General features: G+C 35.5%; 1 protein-coding gene across 4 annotated transcripts in view; it reads right to left on the bottom strand.

Moving 5' to 3' along the window:
• The window catches only part of KCNT2 (potassium sodium-activated channel subfamily T member 2), a 157,987-nt gene that overhangs the window by 66,868 nt on the left and 72,440 nt on the right, over positions 1-18,679 (bottom strand). For all 4 annotated transcript variants that reach the window (XM_087733437.1, XM_087733438.1, XM_087733439.1 and 1 more), the window contains exons 10-12: positions 7,901-8,081; positions 5,530-5,694; positions 3,821-3,957 (exon numbers count right to left, since the gene is read on the bottom strand). In XM_087733437.1, coding sequence (XP_087589563.1) covers positions 3,821-3,957; positions 5,530-5,694; positions 7,901-8,081 — 483 coding nt within the window. The remainder of the gene's footprint in view (positions 1-3,820; positions 3,958-5,529; positions 5,695-7,900; positions 8,082-18,679) is intronic.

Genomic DNA, 18,679 nt, shown 5'->3' with positions numbered 1-18,679 from the left:
AATAGGGACTTGGTTGACCTCCTTGGAAAGACAGGACTTTCTGGGCGAAGAGAAAGAGGATGATCAGAAAGGGTTTCCTGGGAAGCAGAAAAGTGAGACAGAAGCTGGGGAAAACGAACAGGCAATTCTCTGCTCATTACAGCAACTCCATTCTGGAGTCTGGAATGGGACCTGAGATTCCTAAATCCTTGGTTTCTCTGCTGCTAGAAAATGGAATTGGTGGTTGTTAGTAACAGTTTAGGCCATTGGGACCCTAGGCTTAGACTGAGAGCCCATTCTTTTAGGTACTGTACAAACAGAGAACAAAAAGACAGTCCTTGCCGTGTAAGCTCTAAGTGACATGACAAAGGACAACAAAAGTATATGCAAACATAGGAAACAGGAAGAAATGGTGTGACAATACCTGAATATAACAATTATCACGGTAGAAAGTGGTCTCACTAGATATAAGAGCAGAGAACCGACTGAAGAGAGGATGAGATGGAGAATACTGGGATTACTTTACAGATGTTTCTGAGAAATTCATCCTAGATTGAAGAGACAGCATGGGTGAAATCATAATGGGACATGTATGTTAATCTGTTGCATGTGTGAAAGAGAACAGCATTATAGACCTATCAGAAGGTTACCTCTCATTAAGAACTGGGAGTTGCAGGCTAAGTGAGAATAAGGGGTCACTCCTTGATGCAATAAAGAAGGGTAAGCCAGGGAATGACGCAAAGTGATGTACTACATAAATAATATTTCCAGAGTTCTGAAACAAGGTTTCAGGGAGTTGAGATGATATGTGTCAAAAACATATAGTTTTAAGTGGGGCAAAAATGAGAGCTTGTGTGAGAAAACACTTGCAAGATGCAGGCTCAGTCTACATAGGATGCTCTACAATATGATTCCAAGCTTATGATCCACAGTAGGATACTGGTTTTACTTTGGTAGCAAAAATTAAGATCTGTTTACAACTGTCTGCAACTAAACTAAAGTTGATTAACAGATATCTATAATGAGATGTCAGACAGCTTGGCCAACCTTTTAGTTTTTGACTATAGAAATAGCGATTAAATTTGTGAGTTTTGTGTGAGGTCATTCAGAGAAAGTATAAAGAAAAGTGAAGGATAAAGTCAGGTGCCCCATAGGCACCTAGCAGTAGGAAAACAGGGGAAGCCTCAAAAGATTAAAGTACTTGCAATGGAAAAATCACTGCAACAAAGGCAAATCAATATATCCAAAATACTAATGTCAAATGCAGCTGATGTAGAGAAGTGAGGACAGGAGGCCGCTTCTGAGCACTGATTAGGAAGAAATCACGGGAGCTGTATAAGTAGTTTCAGCTAAGCATAGGAGCAGAACTGGAAAGATAAGGTCTTTAACAAAGTTGTAGGAAAGAAAATTCAGTGAAATTAGATATTTTGATGAGAGCTGATGAAGGAACTGGGTTTGACACTATATGTAGATGATTTCATAAGGAAATGAAACCTCATGTGAACATATTTATCTTTTCCCCCAACATTTTTTGTAACTGCTTGAATCACTTCAGCCACAGATGACAAGGGCAATAACCTGAGATTAACTCAGATCATCATTAATTAAGATGAATGTCATGAATTTAGACAACAGAAACACTAATAGCATCTATGTCAAAAACATTTATTAGAACCCAGAGTATCCTTATGAGAGAAGTGTTATTAATGTTCTAACAACTGAAAAACTTTGTCTATTACACCATTTTTATGTGCCAGAAAACTAAATCTGAGACAAAAAAAACCAATAGTTCCACTGCTTGAGGATGGCAGAAATTAAAGGGACTTTATATATTGAAGAGAAATTTGTGAAAGAAAAAAGTGTAAGGTAAAGAAAAAGAGCAGACATGAAGAGGATTAAGATTTATAATGGTTCACTAAGGAAGGTGGAAGGAGAAAGAAAAAATATTTGAGGTCATGACAGAACATGGGAGAAAGCTGCAGGGGAAAAAATCAAACATGGTAGCGTTATTCACTTTCTAGTGCTAGTCTGCATGGAGAGGGAGAGCTGTTTTAATCAGTTACTGTGTTGTTTCAAATGCTGAAGTAGCTATAAAGTTTCATATAAGAACAATGTAAGTATCAGTGTGATACCTCATGACAGAATTCATTCTGTTTTTTTGTTACAGCTGGGCACATGAACACTGTTCAGTGAACACCAAAATTTTGCAAAGTGAAGCTCTCAAAGGTAGGAAGCAAGAACGAATATAATTTTTGTAAAGTCAAATTGTGTATTAGGGCATATAAAGAAAAATACAGTCTTTAGTTAACTGACTATTTACTACTTATGCAGTCATCCAACTTTTGGTATTCCTTTACTTTTTGGTGCGACCTTTATCATGTTATTTTGACATTGCATTTCATGTATAATATGTGTATATATTTTGATAATGAGACGCTTCATGATTATTTTTTTTGTTGGTGGTGGCAACCATTACTTTATTTATTAGAAGTTTACCATGTGCCTTGTTATCTTCTCAGTGCATTATGTTCTCATTAAAAAGAAATAGAGCAAATGTCTTAGGTACTGGGCTATATTTCATATTAAATGTTCTGTTAAATTCCCACTACGCTTCTTCCCTCAGGAGAGGTTGAAAATTATTCTATGACAGGTACATTCAATTACATGTTCTGCGGGAAAAAGCACAGTTCCACAGTTGACTACCTCCAGGTTATTATAAGTGAAATTCAAGATTATCTTTAGGGAACAGCCTAATTTTTCTTCTCCTAATGTGTAGAACAAATGCCAGCTAAATCCCCGCATGAATTCCTTCTTGAAATCAGCAAGAAAGCAAAAAAAAAGGAACCTCTCTCTAAAAGAAAATTCCTAATCCTGAAAAAAGCTTTATTGTATTTTCAAATTTTAAACAGACATAGAAGTAGTTGTTTTTTCAGTGGCAGAAATCTGAGAAGATAACACTGCTCACTAGACTTCTCACAGATTAGATTCTTGGAAATAACTCCCCTGGGGTAAAGAAGGCTAAATGAGACAAATACTCAGAGAGGTATTGGCTTAATTTCAGATATCTGTATTAGTTCTGAATAAGTTCTTATAAAAAGCAATGCAGATAAGTCAGTTATTTGCTAAGAATCACCTTTTCTTCTCTTTGGAGAGTTTAAAGAGATGATCTTCCTACGTGAATTCCACTGTGAATTCCTTCACACCTTCAAGTGATTGAGCAATGGGGGGGGGAGGGGAGCGGTTGAGGAACTGTGTTTGACTGATGTGTTTTGATTAATGTCATTCACTATTAAAACAGGATTTTTTTAGAAGTGGTGGAAGTATGTGGTAAGAGGAAGGCCCTGAAAGAAGAGTACATGGAGGTATAGTAGAGTAGTTGCTTATACTACCAGGATAAACTTAGGAAAAAAACAAAACTGTGCAATGACCTCAAAGGGTGATAATTATTTTTATTTACTTTTTTTCCCGTTCAGTTGGCCAGGAGAACTACCATCACATTTACCATCTCTGCTCAAGGAACAGAAACAAAATTCTAGCATTACTGGAAGTTTTGGAATTTTCTGTGCTGCTTTTTCAGAAGAAATCACAGGCACTCTGTTTCAATACCTTTAAAAACTGAGACAGAAAAGACAGTGAAGAAAAATTTAGTCAAATGAAAAAGCTTACAAATATTTGTTTCTTGAAAAATTTCAGATATTAAGAAAAACAAATTATATCAAAGAGCCTTGCTCTAAATACATGTGCTTTCCTGCTAGCACAGCTTTTGTTGTTTGTCAAACATTTATCAAACATTATGAGTGAAACAAAAGTAAAAAAACAATAGTGGTCAATATTTGCCTACTTAGCTCTCAACAGGTCTTGATCTTTTAGTGCTGAGCCTTGCAGATAGATAACTCTCTGGGACCACATTGGGATTTGTAACACCCTTCGGACCTGAGCATCCATCTCAGTAGGACACAAAATAACGACATAATAGTCCTGTCAAAAACATAAGTGGGAATAGTCATGTTAATTTCTTATGTTATCATTTATTGTTGCTAGAAAATGAGTCAACAGAGACTCAGGATGTCAAAAATGTCTCTGATAATTCTCAAATTTCATTGACAAAAGTTATTTGAATACATGTGTTTAACATACTGAATTCTTTAATAAAAATGGCTGAACAGTTGTCAGCCGCTCACAAAAGACTCCAGGGTGGCAACTAAAGTCCATGTAGTTTTGTTTCCATATGAGCAGAATTTTTTTTAGAGACAATTTACATTTCTATCATTCTAGCTGGAAAATGTAGGAAGTTTTCAACAATCAAAATGGAATTGTCTTCCCCCAAATTTTTTCCTCTACATTAATGGGCAGATGCAAACTCTGTTTCCTACAGGCAGTCCTTGGTAGGAAAAGTAAGGTTGTTCTGAAGTATACATGTGTGTACGTATGAAAAGGAGAGATAAATGGAATGTGAGAGGAGAGCCTGAGAGCTAAGGACAGGCTTGTCATAGAAGTCTTCCCTAGCGCAGACAGGCTTTTGCAGAAAGCTCAGTGCATTGGATCCAGTGCATCATCTGTATCCTCCAGCTTCCCATTTCAACTGTGAATGGAATCTATATAAGCTCTTCTAGGCTACATAAGGAGTATTAGGACTTTTCTTCTTTGTCTCCAATGAACTGCAGAGCCTGACTCATTCTTCAGGCTAGTTAACTAAATTTTGGATTTCAATTTGTGTTTGCATCTATAAAGAACTGGATTTCTTTGTGTATTTGCTTATGCCTCTTACTAGCTAATTATTTTGGGGAATATTTTGGATTTGGGATTTGTCAAATTGCTGCTCAGCAATTTGAAGACTGTATTTTTGTGATTTTTTGCACTAGTTAATGAAGCATGGTACCACAGGTAACTTAGTAAAAGACACAGAGAAGATTTAGTAAAAGAAATGTCCTGTAGCAAAGCTAATGATAATGAATCCAAATTGCTATCTCATATAAATAAGTTTTTATATGATCAAAACAAGTCATATGACGTCTGTTTGCATTAGCTAGGCAACACGTGTGCACTAAGAAAATCTCTTGTGTGTAATCTTTCAAGGTCTTTGTCCTTTAAAGTACATCTGTTTATTTCTTAAGTTCAACAATTCCGAAAGCATCTAATCTTCCTAAAACTGGCAAAAAAACCAAAGCAAAATGCGAAAATCAAAAGACATTTGACTTCTGAAGAGTTTTGGATCCAGTCCCAAAATGACAGGAAAAAATAATTTGAGTAGTTTTCATTTATTTTCTATTTTGGGGTAGAATATAAGGAATTTGCATAGAAATATCTGTTTCTAAAAGGACTGGCATAATTCAACAACACAGTAATTCTATCTATTTAGTCTATTTACCTCAATTTAAAATTAATGTCTCCATACTGTATTTCAGCTTGTTATTGCAATTATAGATTCCCAATTCAGTCAGCTATTCCCAAATTGAGTTTTACAAATTAAAGACCATCTCAGAAGGCTGTCCGCAAAAAATCAGTGGTTGGAGTTTCTTTTCTTTTTTTTTTTTTCTCTACTGTAAGTACCTGCAATCTAGGGTGAGCATAGAATTCATTTAAGAAATCCATAAGTAAGTCAATCTTCAGAGAGCTAACACACAGCACAACATGTTTTTCCGTCTGAGCTCTGTGTCGACTGTAGTTACCACCGGACTTTTGTCTCTCCATCCATAAATATGCCAGCTGTTCAAACTGCAAGAGATGCCAATTGTCAGTGAAATATACACAAGCAGATGAGCAGTACAGCTGTATCATGACTTAACAATGTTGCATTGTTCATCTCCTGCCTCTATGAAAACATGCCCTTAGCTTGCAATGTCTTTTTCTTTGTAAAAAGTTCTCTAATAAGTGGGTGAGATGAATAATAGGGTGATTGAAAAGCATGGCAGTAGAGCCAGTCTCTACCACACACAAACAGCGGGGTAAATCCATTAAAATATCATGAGATTACAGTAAATCTTAAGATTTTAGAAAAGAATGAAGGCTGTACCTTATTTCTTTTATGTATTTTATACCTCTGAGCTCTCTTTTTCCAGTGCCATGTGACATAAACGCTTCCCTCAAATGAAAGGTTAAATCTTCACACACTTAAGTGTAAACTGTGAGTATAGATACTCGGATAGAAGCACCATTTTACTTAGTTTGGGCAATATCTCAGAGATTTTATAATGTTCTGAAGGTGACCTTCTGTATATTCTCTTATCTGTCTTATAAATTTAGATACAACTTAAATACACAGCAGCTGTTAATACAGCAAATTTGCCTTTGCCAGCTGAACAACATATGCAGGCTAACAGTAAACACTGCTCTACTAGTCTGAATCCTTTAGACTAAAGAGAATACTAAAACAATCAGTGCCATTATAACAATCTGTAATAAAACATACAAACACCATTTCAAAGCTTCTTCTAAGTAATGTGCATTTAATACTGAGCTCAATTTAACTATATATCTGTATGATAGCTGCTTTTTCTCATCCACATTCAACTGATGGAGAGACTGAATCGTGAATAATAATTGATTTCATATCATAGCAGGAAAAAAGCTCAGGAGGGAATGCCTCCCCATTCTGTGTATGGAAAACTATATGAAGCCCCATTATCACTACAAAGCTATAAAATAAAGTAGCTAATGTTAGGTAAGTTTATGTTAAAGGGCAGTAGATTCCAGGTTATTTACTGGTAACGCAGAGCTCTCATGCCTGAAGTGTATTATCAGAACTACCTGAAAGATGAAATTTTTATTTCCTAGGAAATTCCAGATTTCTTAAACAAAAGCATATTTTAGTTTTTAATAGAATATATATTTTACTATATTTCCACTGAGTGGGAATATAATTGTGTTAGTGCATATGTCTGTGCATGCAGACATTCAATATTTGGGTATAATTAAAATGTTCAAATAATGTCAAGAAAATGAATGCTGAAAGCTTGAGCTTCCAACCTCCCAGGGTTTCTGTGTTGTCTGCTCACGGTGAGCTTTAGTTCATTGTCAAATAAGCAGAGTCTGGAAACTACGGCTGTGTGAGAAACTCTGGAGCTTCGTGGTCTAGCAGGTCTACTATAAGCTTTGATAAGCATGCACAATGTCTCCCCACATTCCCTTTTTGTGGCACAAGGTCTGGGTGATCACCAAGTGTGGAACAGTTAACATCTTGGCAGAGCTTCCCATGTAATCTCAGGGTTTCTGTCATCAAGCCTCACCTAATGAGCTGGGAAATGTTTGGTACAAATTTAATTAAACTGACTCCTTGAAATACTTGGATTTTCATAAATCAGCCTTTTCCTGTTGAAACTCTTACAAGTTCTAAACTTAAGTAGGTATCAAAAATTCCTAACTGTGCTGTTGGCTCTGTGTGTGTGTGTACTGACGTACACAGCTGTGAACCCAATTTGCTTGAGTTGCAGATTTAATAAGATTTTTTTCAAGTTAGCACTGAGCAGTAAGAGCAGGAGAGGAAGTGGAGAGAACCAAGATTAGAAACACGGAGAGCCTGCAGAGGAAATGCTATACTCATAAGGAAAGTGCTGGCTACTGGGTTTTTTTTGTTTGTTTGTTTGGTTGGTTTTTTTGTTTGTTTTTTTTTAAATTGCTCCATTAATAACAAACCCATGTCTCAGGATGAAGGAAGGGCTTTGTGGTACCTGACAGGAACAGAAAGCTTTCACCAACCAGCACTTGAAAACTGTTATTAGTGCTCTGTTTTTTAGTATAAATCTAGACTATAGGAGAATAGACAAAGGAAAAAGCAAGAAAAAAAACCTCAACAGAATAGGAGGTTATAGAAGATGGTTATTTTTTCTGACATTTTATATGCAATAATAACAGTAGCAATAAATTATTTCCGTTATTATTCTTTTGTTTTAAAAACATAAAGAGAAGGAAAATCCACATTTACCTGTATGGGCAACACCACAAGAGCAACACAGATCATAATGACAACAAGCAGCTTTGAAGGCCATATCTTGGGTGTAACATCCCCAAAGCCCACAGTGGAAAATGTCACTATGCAGAAATAAAGGGAGTCAAAGAGAGTCAACCTGTTTCCTGCTCGTTCCAGATGCTGAATTCCACAAATACTATGTAGGAAAGAATGAATAAAGACATGAAAAATAAAAACTGTACTTAGGGTCAGTTCAAGTTTGATGATTATATGCACAGAGAACTATTTATTTTCAGAATTCATAAATTGCTTAGCAAAGACATTTTTTCAAAGAAAATTGGTATCGAACCAGAAGTGTGTTAGTAGTATAATTTTCAAATATCATTTGTAATAAAAGAAACTCATTTTTTGATTATTTCAATATGATAGTCACAACTTTGTTGCTAGGTTTTGCTTAGTGGCTGTTGTGAGGGAGGGGTGGTATGTAGAACAGCATGGATTGATGCAATTCCTTTCTAAACCAGAACAAAACAGATGGTATATAGTTGCCACCATTTAGAATTTTTTACAAACATCTTTTAACTTTTTCAGGGAGAGTTTGCTGGTATGGGAGAGAAAATGTACATACTGCTTTCTTTAAATCATTCTTCATGTTGGTCTCTATCCATTTCTGTGGCATGAGTTACTGGCATGAACTAGTTATGAGAGTATGTGTGACATACTAGAAAGATAATGTTGGTACAAATGGGCACTGACTGTCTAGAATAAACTGAATGTGAGAATTGCAGGCTATCGAATTGTCAGAGGAGTAAGTGTCCAGGGTCAGCCTTCAGGTAGAAAGTGGAAGATGCCAACGGGTATGAAGAATCTGCTTGCTAAAAGTACAGAATAGAAATATAAGGCTTGGTTGTCTTTGATAGTAGAATGATTGAAGTTCATTCCTTCCAGTCACACATCCCTGTGAACAAGTAAATGGTAGCCCAAGTTAATTGGTAATTATTTCTCTTGTAATCAGTACGATGTGCTTTTGATTTTGAGAAGCAGTAGCAGAATCTGTCTACAGGTTTTACTGCTATTTCATATGTTGCAGATTTTAAAAATACTACACTTTGAAAAAATATACCATGATAAAGAGCTTCCCAAGCTTAAAATATGATCTTCCCTAATACAGTAGAATTACTTAGATCAGTTCAAGCTTTTAAATCATATTCACCTGTATGAAGAAAATCAGTGTGTGAACCACCCTGAATAGTGTTTTTTCCCCTTGGAGTTAGCAGAATGATTTCTCCTCAGAGAATTAGAGAGATAATTGATAAATATCATATTCCTTAGTAATTATTCTAGAACATACCGAAGATTTTTTTTTTTCTTATATGGTATCCAGATGGTAACAGTCACTCATTAATATCTGCCATGGTAAGATCTTTGCATCACCAGGGAGACCCTGTGTTTATAACAGCTTTAGCAGTTGTTCTTCTGTTCTCTGTTCTGTTCTCCAAAAATAATTTAGCTGTGGGCAGTGGCATTTCCAGAACATATGGATCAAATTCCCAGTTTCCTTTTCACAGTTCTAGCATTTGTAGTTTTCACACATCTCAAAATGTTCTAAAAAGGGTGGGGATTTTTTTCCCCCGTTGTTTGCATAAGTTTCATACTTCAGTCAGAACTGATACTTTTATATTCCTATCCAGTTTGTCCCACATTTTTCACTGGAGTTGTAATCTAGATCTTCCATAATTTCACTATGTTCCCAGTTTTTCTTTTTTTTTTTTTTTTTTTCTTTTTTTTTCTTTCTTTTGAAAAAGGATGATTATATTTTTGTCCCTGAAAATATTAACAGAAAGACTGTAAGGAATTATTCTAATGAAGCTTTCTTTTGGTCACAGACAAGGAAGTTTTTCAGCTAAATTCTTTTCCAATGTTAATTTGAAATAATGGAGTATATTGCAGAGGCATCCAAGTAAGAAAAAAGAAGCTATTTTAATATCGTTATTCACTAAGTTATATGTAATTTTAAAGGCACAACAGTGATGATTTTTTAATTCTTCATTGTTATTATTCCTGATCACCTTGGTGCATTTTCTTCCCTTTAGCTGTCTTTTGAGGGTATATCTCTAAAAGATATAACCTTGACTTCAGGAATTAAGGTTACAAGGGCCAGGAAAGCAGCAATTACACTGAGCTGGTGATATGGCTCCCACATAACAGGAGCATTACACCACTCCACTAGGTGTGATAAATATCTGCAGATGGGTTTGTATTGAAGCATAATGCATGGTCCTATCATCAGTAGAAATACATATTTTCTGATGCTGGTTCCTGTGAAATTGCTTCGCGTTTGTATATGTAAAACGGTCAATTTTACCCTTTGTATCTGACAGGATGGATTAATGGATTAGTACCCTAGGGGTTTTTTTACATTATCAAGGAGTGAGAATTGTTTCTTCACTTTTTATTCTTTTTGTAAAACCTTAAAAAAAAAATTAATAGTTGCTGGTAGGAAAACTCAAGTCTAATGAAGGAGATATTTTCTATTGTTGTTGTTGTTGCTGTTGTTGTTATTATTATTATTATTCATGAGCTTTCCATAGCCAGCCCACCCAATAATACTTTAGCTTAACTGCAATAAGTTAATATATCATGAACCTTTTCAGTGTTTTCTAAGTGAACAATAAAATTCCCATTGAATTTAGTGAGACCAAGATTTCATTTTATCAGCTGTACTCCCTTATAGTCCTATATATTTCTCTTCCTTGAAGCCATCAATACAATTTTGTGCCCGATCCAAAATGTTGTGTATTCAAGCTGTTTCTCCTTGAACTCAGTGGGCATGAGCCAGAGCTTCTCACATTTAGTTAACAATATTAAAGTCAGCAAGACATGGGAGCTATTTCTTCTTCGCTGAAGCAGAAATTCAGCTCTTCTAACAACTTGCTGAACAAATTAATTGCTTTCCTCAAAACTGCTTACACCTCATTTGCAGTTCTATCAAATTGTACTTGAAGCCCTAACTCTGAAAACAAAGGAATGATAAATCCAAAATTAGGTTACCAAGGCTTTATTTTACTGGGTGTTTTGCTGCTCTGCCTTTTGTTTTTACTAGAGTCAGAGATCACAAAACTGCAGGAAAACCTGACTTTCAAGAGACAACTTTATGGGATTCTAATTATCAAATGAAATATTACTTCTTTTACTCTTCCCCTGAGAACATTATACTTTAATCTCACCACCAGTGCCTCTTAAAGAAACGTTACTCGGCATCTATAGCATGTTCCTGTCTATTTGGGCTACCTGATTACACTGCATAGAAGAGTGCAGTGGAAAGTTACTGGCTGTCCGTGAAGCCAAGTCCACGTGGATTACTTACTCCATTCCCCACAATTTATTCACATCTTTTAATATCACCTAATTCTTTATATGAATAGTAGTATCAACTTCTTGTTTTCTTGTAAATGAAGTGTTAAGCGTTATTTTTAAAAGATGTATAAATACTGCATGTACCAATACAGACAGCGATGTTCTTGTCTGCTTTCTCATATTTCCTGACATAATGAAATATGCAATAACTCAGACTTCTTCTTTTGGCTGTTTTGATATTTTATGGTCGTATTTTTATCTCCTTGTTCTTGTTTGCTTCCTCCTCCTCTTTCATCCCATGAAGAAACAATAATTTACTTGGTCATCCCTGGACAAATATGATTTCATGCAGGAAAGGAATGTTTAGCAAAGGCAATGCTCACACCAACTTGCTCTTGTAGAGAAAATAAGCCACTGTAATTATAAATACACAGAAAATGCCTAATTAAAACATAAGGCCCAAGTCAGCACCTTCTATACCAATTTTAGGTTTCCTGTAAATTCAGCAAGGCTGTCTTTTCTTAGTGGATCTAAGTGAGCAGTTACAACAAAACAAAATTGGTTTAATGGAAAGGAGATTTAATATTACCAAAAAAACCCACAGAAACCCAAGTCATGGGTCTGCTAAAGCAAAATAGACTCAGAAAATTTATTAAAAACTTATGGAGAACAAAAGTGTGATTTTAAACAGTACTACTACTGCACTTGAAAAACGGAAAGTGAAGATAGTAATATGTAATCTCTGAAGATTAGTCATGTTTAGTTTAGGTATCATTTGAACTTTTGAGAGTTCAATCTGAGTTTTACTGGAAGTTTTCTTTCTAATTCCAGGAATCTTTGTTTGCTTGAGTATTTTATGTGCCAAAACTAACTTCTGTTTGTACATAACCTATCTCCACATTCAGTACAGAAATGAATACTGTAGAGTAAAATAACCCCTGAGATTAAGTCAGATTTTTGTCATGCTGCAGTAGCATGTCATAGAAATGGACATAACAAGAACCATTTGAAAGTACTGTACATTAACTATCCTTATTTATAATCATTAATAATCTATTTTATATCGCTTTCTATTTTCATTTGTCAGTGTTGCCAAATATGTCCGATTTCTTCATTTTTATTTTTACTTTTAGAGGAAATTATTGTTTACAGGTACAACCTCTTGAGCTCTCAAATAATGCACCAGAGGCTGAAGCCAAAAGTTAGAGATGCTTAGGTGTCTTCAGGATTAGGTAGCAACTAACAGCATTGTTTTCTTTGGACTTTAACTTTGAGCTTTAACTTGTATAATTACTTTGTTGTGTTTTAAGTAGCTAGCTACAGGACTAGCTAATGAATATGTTGAAATCAATGAGGATTAATTTTATCGGGTTCAGTGAGATTCTGTGGTACAGGCTCAGTGCTTATATACTACAGAAGTTACATCTGAAATAACTCAGAAATATAGTAATTTTGCATATTAAGTAAGTGTTCCCAGTAGTTTCTCACACTCAAAACTCTTTAAAGTTTCCACATACCCTACCACAGAATGGTGACGATAGAACAAATTACAAATTAAATTATGATTATTTGATTGTTCTGTACCGCCAATTGCTGTTTGTATTATTTTAAAATTTTCTGATGCTACTGTCACAGATTTTTTTTTCTTTATGAGCAAAATTGGAATGAACCATCAGTCAGCGAAATTGTTGATATACCATCAACCGTAGCAAATATCTATGGGTAAAATTCAAATACAGCAAAATACTGAAGAAGACAACCATGTTAACTTTCCAGGAAATATATGGGCAGGCATTTGAGACATATTTTACCACTATAGTGGCTGTAACTATCTGCTTAAGGAAATGAAGATTTGGAAGAGTTCACCCAAGATGTTTAAAGAAACTTCCTCAATCTTTACACCAAATAAAATGTGGCTATAGAACAGTCCATACTTCAGTCTCATTCTGGGAGGCATACAATACCTCTTAGAAGTCTGACAAATGCATAGAAGTTTTGCCTGAAATAGGCAAAACGTGCTCACTACTTGCCAAAGATGTTAATATTAAGCTGGTGCTAGTCTTAAGTCCTCGAAATGAAAGTGACATTAGGACTAATGCTGTATCTGGAGAATGCCCTGCTTTGTACAGAGGCAAACAGTTTTTCATACTGGAAGTTGTTTCTGTGGGGTGTTCTGTCTTCTTTAGGGCATTGATGTGGATCCAGCTGCAGTTTTGTCCTATATTTTAAAATTAGACATTATTGGAAAAGCAATTCTCAGTGCTTGTAGAATTAGCATACACAGAATCATTAAACACTCAATTTACACTTCACAAAACAGTGTTGAATACTGATATAACTGGAGTGACATTAAAGTGGCATTTTTTTCATTCACTGTATCAGATACATATGGAAACATTGTATGTTGACTTCTGAATGATAATACATGTCCTCTGAATTTTAGTTATCTTTTTCCTATGAGACACTACTGAGCTGTGTACTCTAGTCCTACAAAGGTGAAGGTGTTGCTAACCACCTTACCTATGACCTAAAAACCTAATGCTTTCTGACAGAACCTCTCATTCTTTTGTAAATTATGAAGAAGAGGCAAAGAAAAAGAACATGGGATGAGTGGAAACTACAGCAAGTAAATGAGTGAAGAGAAAATACTCTGACCAATAACAAAATGTCTATCCTGTCCAAACATCCCGAAGCTGAGGCTTTAAGTTGCTGAAAACTAAATGCTTCAATTTTTTTCCAAGTCCTGCAATGCTTTCTCAGGTTTTTTATAAAACCTTTTTTTTTCTAAACATTTATTTTCTGAAAAGCAATTTTCCACAAACAGCATTAAAATAGGAAAAAAAAAATTACTAGTATAAGTAGATGTGCAGTTTCCAAAATGTTAAAGTGACAGAATCTGGTACAATATATCATGTATAATATATGAAATTTAAGAATTACAGTGAGAAGTTCCAATTTGCACCTTTCATTCCATATAGAAGGCTTTAAAGCTGCAGGAATAACTTAATTCCAGGACATAGAAATGAGTAATTGCATACAAGACAGTGAAAGGAATGAGGGAGAAATGCTGATTGGAAAGAAGATGAAGGTGGTTATGCTGTATTTAAAGTAAGTCAGTAGAGAAATATACTTGCTATTCTTAGTTGGTAATAAATCATCCTACGAACGCAGTAGATCATGCTGAAATGTATTCACTGACTGGACAAAAAAAAAGATAATGCTGGACATTGTGGTTTCTTAATATTCAAGGACAAATTTAATGTTATAACAAGTATCCTAGATATTTTTGCAACTCTAATGCCACTTCATCAGACAGACCAATGTAAATCTTTATTTTTCCAGAATATTTTCTTTTCAGAGACGGGCATATGTTTTCATACAACACTCTCCCCTTTTTTTCAGAATCACAGTAGTGCAGGGAAAGACTCAGATTACTTCAACAGGCTTTGAATCAAACTCTTTGGCTCTGTGGGACTTTGAATACAAGCTGAGGTAGGGGTGAAGAACTCTTTCTTTCACTACACAGCAATCCCACCGTGTCAGAAATGAATTCTGAATTTCTCTTCAGCTGGAAAGGTCACCTTTTTCTGTATTCCTAGTGTATCTTTATCCTAAATGATGGTGTTTGATGATATCATTATTGCTTACCCGTAGTGTCTAATATAAGCATTTTCCTTCCTCAAAGATCAGTACAGTATATGCAGCTAATGGTTGCAAAAGCTCAACTTATAAAAATAAACTTCCACTAGTAAGCCATGTGACTTCCAGAAACTGCAGAACATCTTGTTAAGCAGAATAGGATATTATGAAATGACCAACTGTATATAAATATTTGTTGAAACTGAGTGAGGACCTTTCTACTCCTGCTGCTGCATTTTGTGAAATGAGAAGTGAAGCTGCAATAAAACAGCTCTGGTCATTGAGACTGCACAAGTGGAGTCCCACTGTGGGCAGCATTCAGCTCAGTGTATTTCCATAAAAAGGTCTGTGCACACCTCAGTCTGTAAGTCTAAACTAAAAAGAACTATCTGTATTTTTGTATGCTTTCAGTCTGCCCCAGAGCTTTGATGGTAAACAAAGTAAACCTTGACATTCCAACGTCAGTGCATCAATACTGTTGCAGCTAAGAGCCTGCTGGAGTCTGAGGTTTTGGACTGCTCACACAAGGAGCCAGTAACTATTCAGGAAACAGAATCATGCAGTCAGTACTTCAACCACCAGATACGCTTCACCTGCAAGACGTTACAGAATTAGGTAATATTACATACCTATCCTTGCTCAGGAAGAATAAGTGATCTATTCCTCAGAATACTCAGAAATTATATGTGTTGTGCTGGAAAATTCAAATGCAAACTTCTAATTTAATACACCTGATACATTATGCTTTGGAACATCATGCTTAATGTTTCTTGCAATAGTTTTGAAACACTCTTAAGGGTGTAACATTTGTTATGCAAACCACCCACACTCCGTCAATCAAATTGAATTAACAATTGAAAGATTCATTATCTGAATATTTGTTAAATGTGCGTAAGCAGCAACTAACCCAGCGTGTAGAATCAGGATAGGAATTGGAGACAGAAGTATTGATTATGACCAGGTATACATATATTTCATTTCCTAGTGACACAATGCAGTCCACAGTTATCCTTTTAGCATAAACAATAAAAAGTAATAAAAATCCTTATAAATATGAAGAAAACCTAAAAAATGCAAACTAGCTGTAGGACTGTGTTTGGATAGCTGTCTGAACCTAAGGTTGGTTTGAGGTAACTCATGGAAAATACATTTCCAAAGCCTGGTATTGTACCACTACTGCTATAGAAGTTGTTTAATTATGTACTTGACAGATTTTAAACATGCTAAACTTGGATTTTAATCACCAGATTTGTTAAAAAAAAACCTTGAATCATAGAAGGTTGGCTAAGAGAAGCCAATAGTAATAAAGAAATGGAAACTCAATCTTTTAAAACTGAGATCAGGTTATATCTACTATGGAAGCACCACTTTTTTTTTTTTTTTTTTTTTACTTGCTCCTTTCTGAAGGAAGTAATCATTATTGGTTAGATTGCTACTGGAGATTTGGAAGATCCAGCTTCATATTCATCCTCTATGACTGCAAATTCAAACCCGCACCCTGTTTCTTTCCTTTTTATGACAGTGATGGAGATAGATGGTAAGAAGAGGTGAAAAGATTCTCAAGTTGGATGGATAAAGTTTCTAAAAGGACTCACAGAAAAAATGGCCGACATCCATATTGTATTAGGCAAAATGCTCCTCTAATTCAGTGTCCTGCTTCTGCTGAGAGCAGTAACAGATTTTTAATGAAAGAATAAACAAAAACAGTATGGAAAGATCCTTCCCTGAAACACTGTGCCTGCATTAAGAGAACTTGTAATAATAATTCAGTATGCATACCTTAATTGTGGTCCAAGAGCAGACTTTCTCTGATGGAGGGTGAATCAGCTCTGTGTCCGTCCTAGCCTAGGTACACTTCAGTCTCCCTACAGACATTTACTTGTTGTAAACAAGCCTGCAGTTCCTGACCTTGAAGTATCCTTTCTAATGTTTACATGTATTCTGTACCAAACCTGCCTACGGTAAGAGTGTTTCCACACCTCACTGAAACGTATAGTATCTTTCAATGCCTGGAAAATCCCAGACGCCAATATTCCTTTATGGCAGCTTACTGGTTTATGCAGCACCTTGTGTGCATCTGTAGTGGTAAAACACCTTAGCTTCAGTCTATTTGGATAGTTTGTCCACAACATATCTAGTTAACTAAATTTTTTATTCCCATATAAGCTAGGCCATGGAATTAAGTAAATGTTTAGGAAAAGAGTTGATTCAATACAATTTTACTAACACTCGAGACAGGATCAATCTCAGATGATTTATAACCTTACAACTGTTACAGCATTATGATATAGTCTATAAGCTACTGATAAAATGATTTTGTTCATTTTCAACATAACTGAAGTCATAGCATATTTTAATGACAAATGAATTTAATTTTATTGTTATGTACTCATTTTTATTTATCTTAGACTCGAAACCTGACAACTTCTCTTTTCCTAGTTCCTTCCTTTTAGGACAGGCTTTTTATGGAACAGGATTTTTGGAATTTTCCTCCTAGTTTTCCCTTCGGTTCTGGTAGTCAAAATTGTCTCCTTATTAGATTCTGCCTTTTCATTTTATTCTCAAGGGTATTCACCATGGATCTTCCTTACACTTCCATCCATTTTCACATCTCCTCGACAGCCTCTCATTTGTTTGCATGTTGAGTGCAACTCTTTTTTGCTGCTGTCGTTGCTGCTATTAAAACAACCGCTTCAGGACAAGCCAAATTACCTTCTTCTAGTTGCAACATGTTCTTGTTAATAACACCATAAACAAAAATTAATTTATCAGAAATTTACAGATGAGTAATATTCAGGAAACATGGTCTTTCTTGCACTGCTTACCCTGCTGTGAAACTCAGACCAATAGTAAATACAGGCTGGAGTGGTCTAAAACTTGCAAGTGATTCACAGCAGATACCATTTGTCTTACCTACCTTAACCATAGGCATGAAGGATGCAGCCCTTTGGAAAGCTCACAGGTGAAACTTTCCTTTCCAGCTTAAATTTCCGTGAAACATATTCTGTTGCAGAATTATACCTAAGCTCTGTCAGAAGTGAATTTTACTTGTAGACAATGAAGAAACTGATTTCTGCTTGCCTTATTTCTCTCTCACTCACAATCTTTTAATATGCTATTGCAGCCAATCCTCACTGTCTGCATTAAGCTCATCTTTTTCCCAGAAATTTTCATTCACATTTGTTTTCATCACCACTTATCTAGAAGGACTGCACAGTATAATGATAACGATGACAATCTTTATCATTAGAGGACATGCAGAACTAAGACTGGTATCAGAAAGCTGACTTTTCTTGAGCCAGAACGTAGGCTCTGAGGCCCCCCTGAAGCATGGTCTCCTCACAAATTCTACCCTTCTCATTCCAGGTCCTGCAAGTCTAGCTTGTAGAGTGATTATTCCATATAGCAATATTTTTGTATGTCATGTATAACTGAAGCAAGAAAAACTAGTCATGGAGTATCATATACTAGAAACAGTTTTTCATATGTTTATTGAGCTTATGGATTCTTTTATTAGGCATCCAAATGGGAGAAAAGCACTTCTTCAGAAAAACAACAGAATAAGCATTTGGAAGACTAAAGGGTGATAAATAGAAGACCCAGACATGTAGGCTAGAAACTGATGAGAAATATCTGTTTCTCATGGCAGCTGCTTGCTGTGCTTTATATAATCTTTCTGAGAACAAAGGAGAGGTTTGCAGATACGGAGAGGAGACAGATGGAACATGATGGACTTACTCAAACATTTTGAGAAGCCCAAATGAAGACCACTGTGAAATGTTATAGTTATGTAGGAAC

The sequence above is a fragment of the Nipponia nippon genome, unplaced genomic scaffold (assembly GCF_047370975.1).
Source record: "Nipponia nippon isolate SJK-2023a ecotype South Korea unplaced genomic scaffold, ASM4737097v1 scaffold_5, whole genome shotgun sequence".
Lineage (NCBI taxonomy): Eukaryota > Metazoa > Chordata > Aves > Pelecaniformes > Threskiornithidae > Nipponia > Nipponia nippon.
This window is presented reverse-complemented; position numbering and strand designations above follow the sequence as displayed.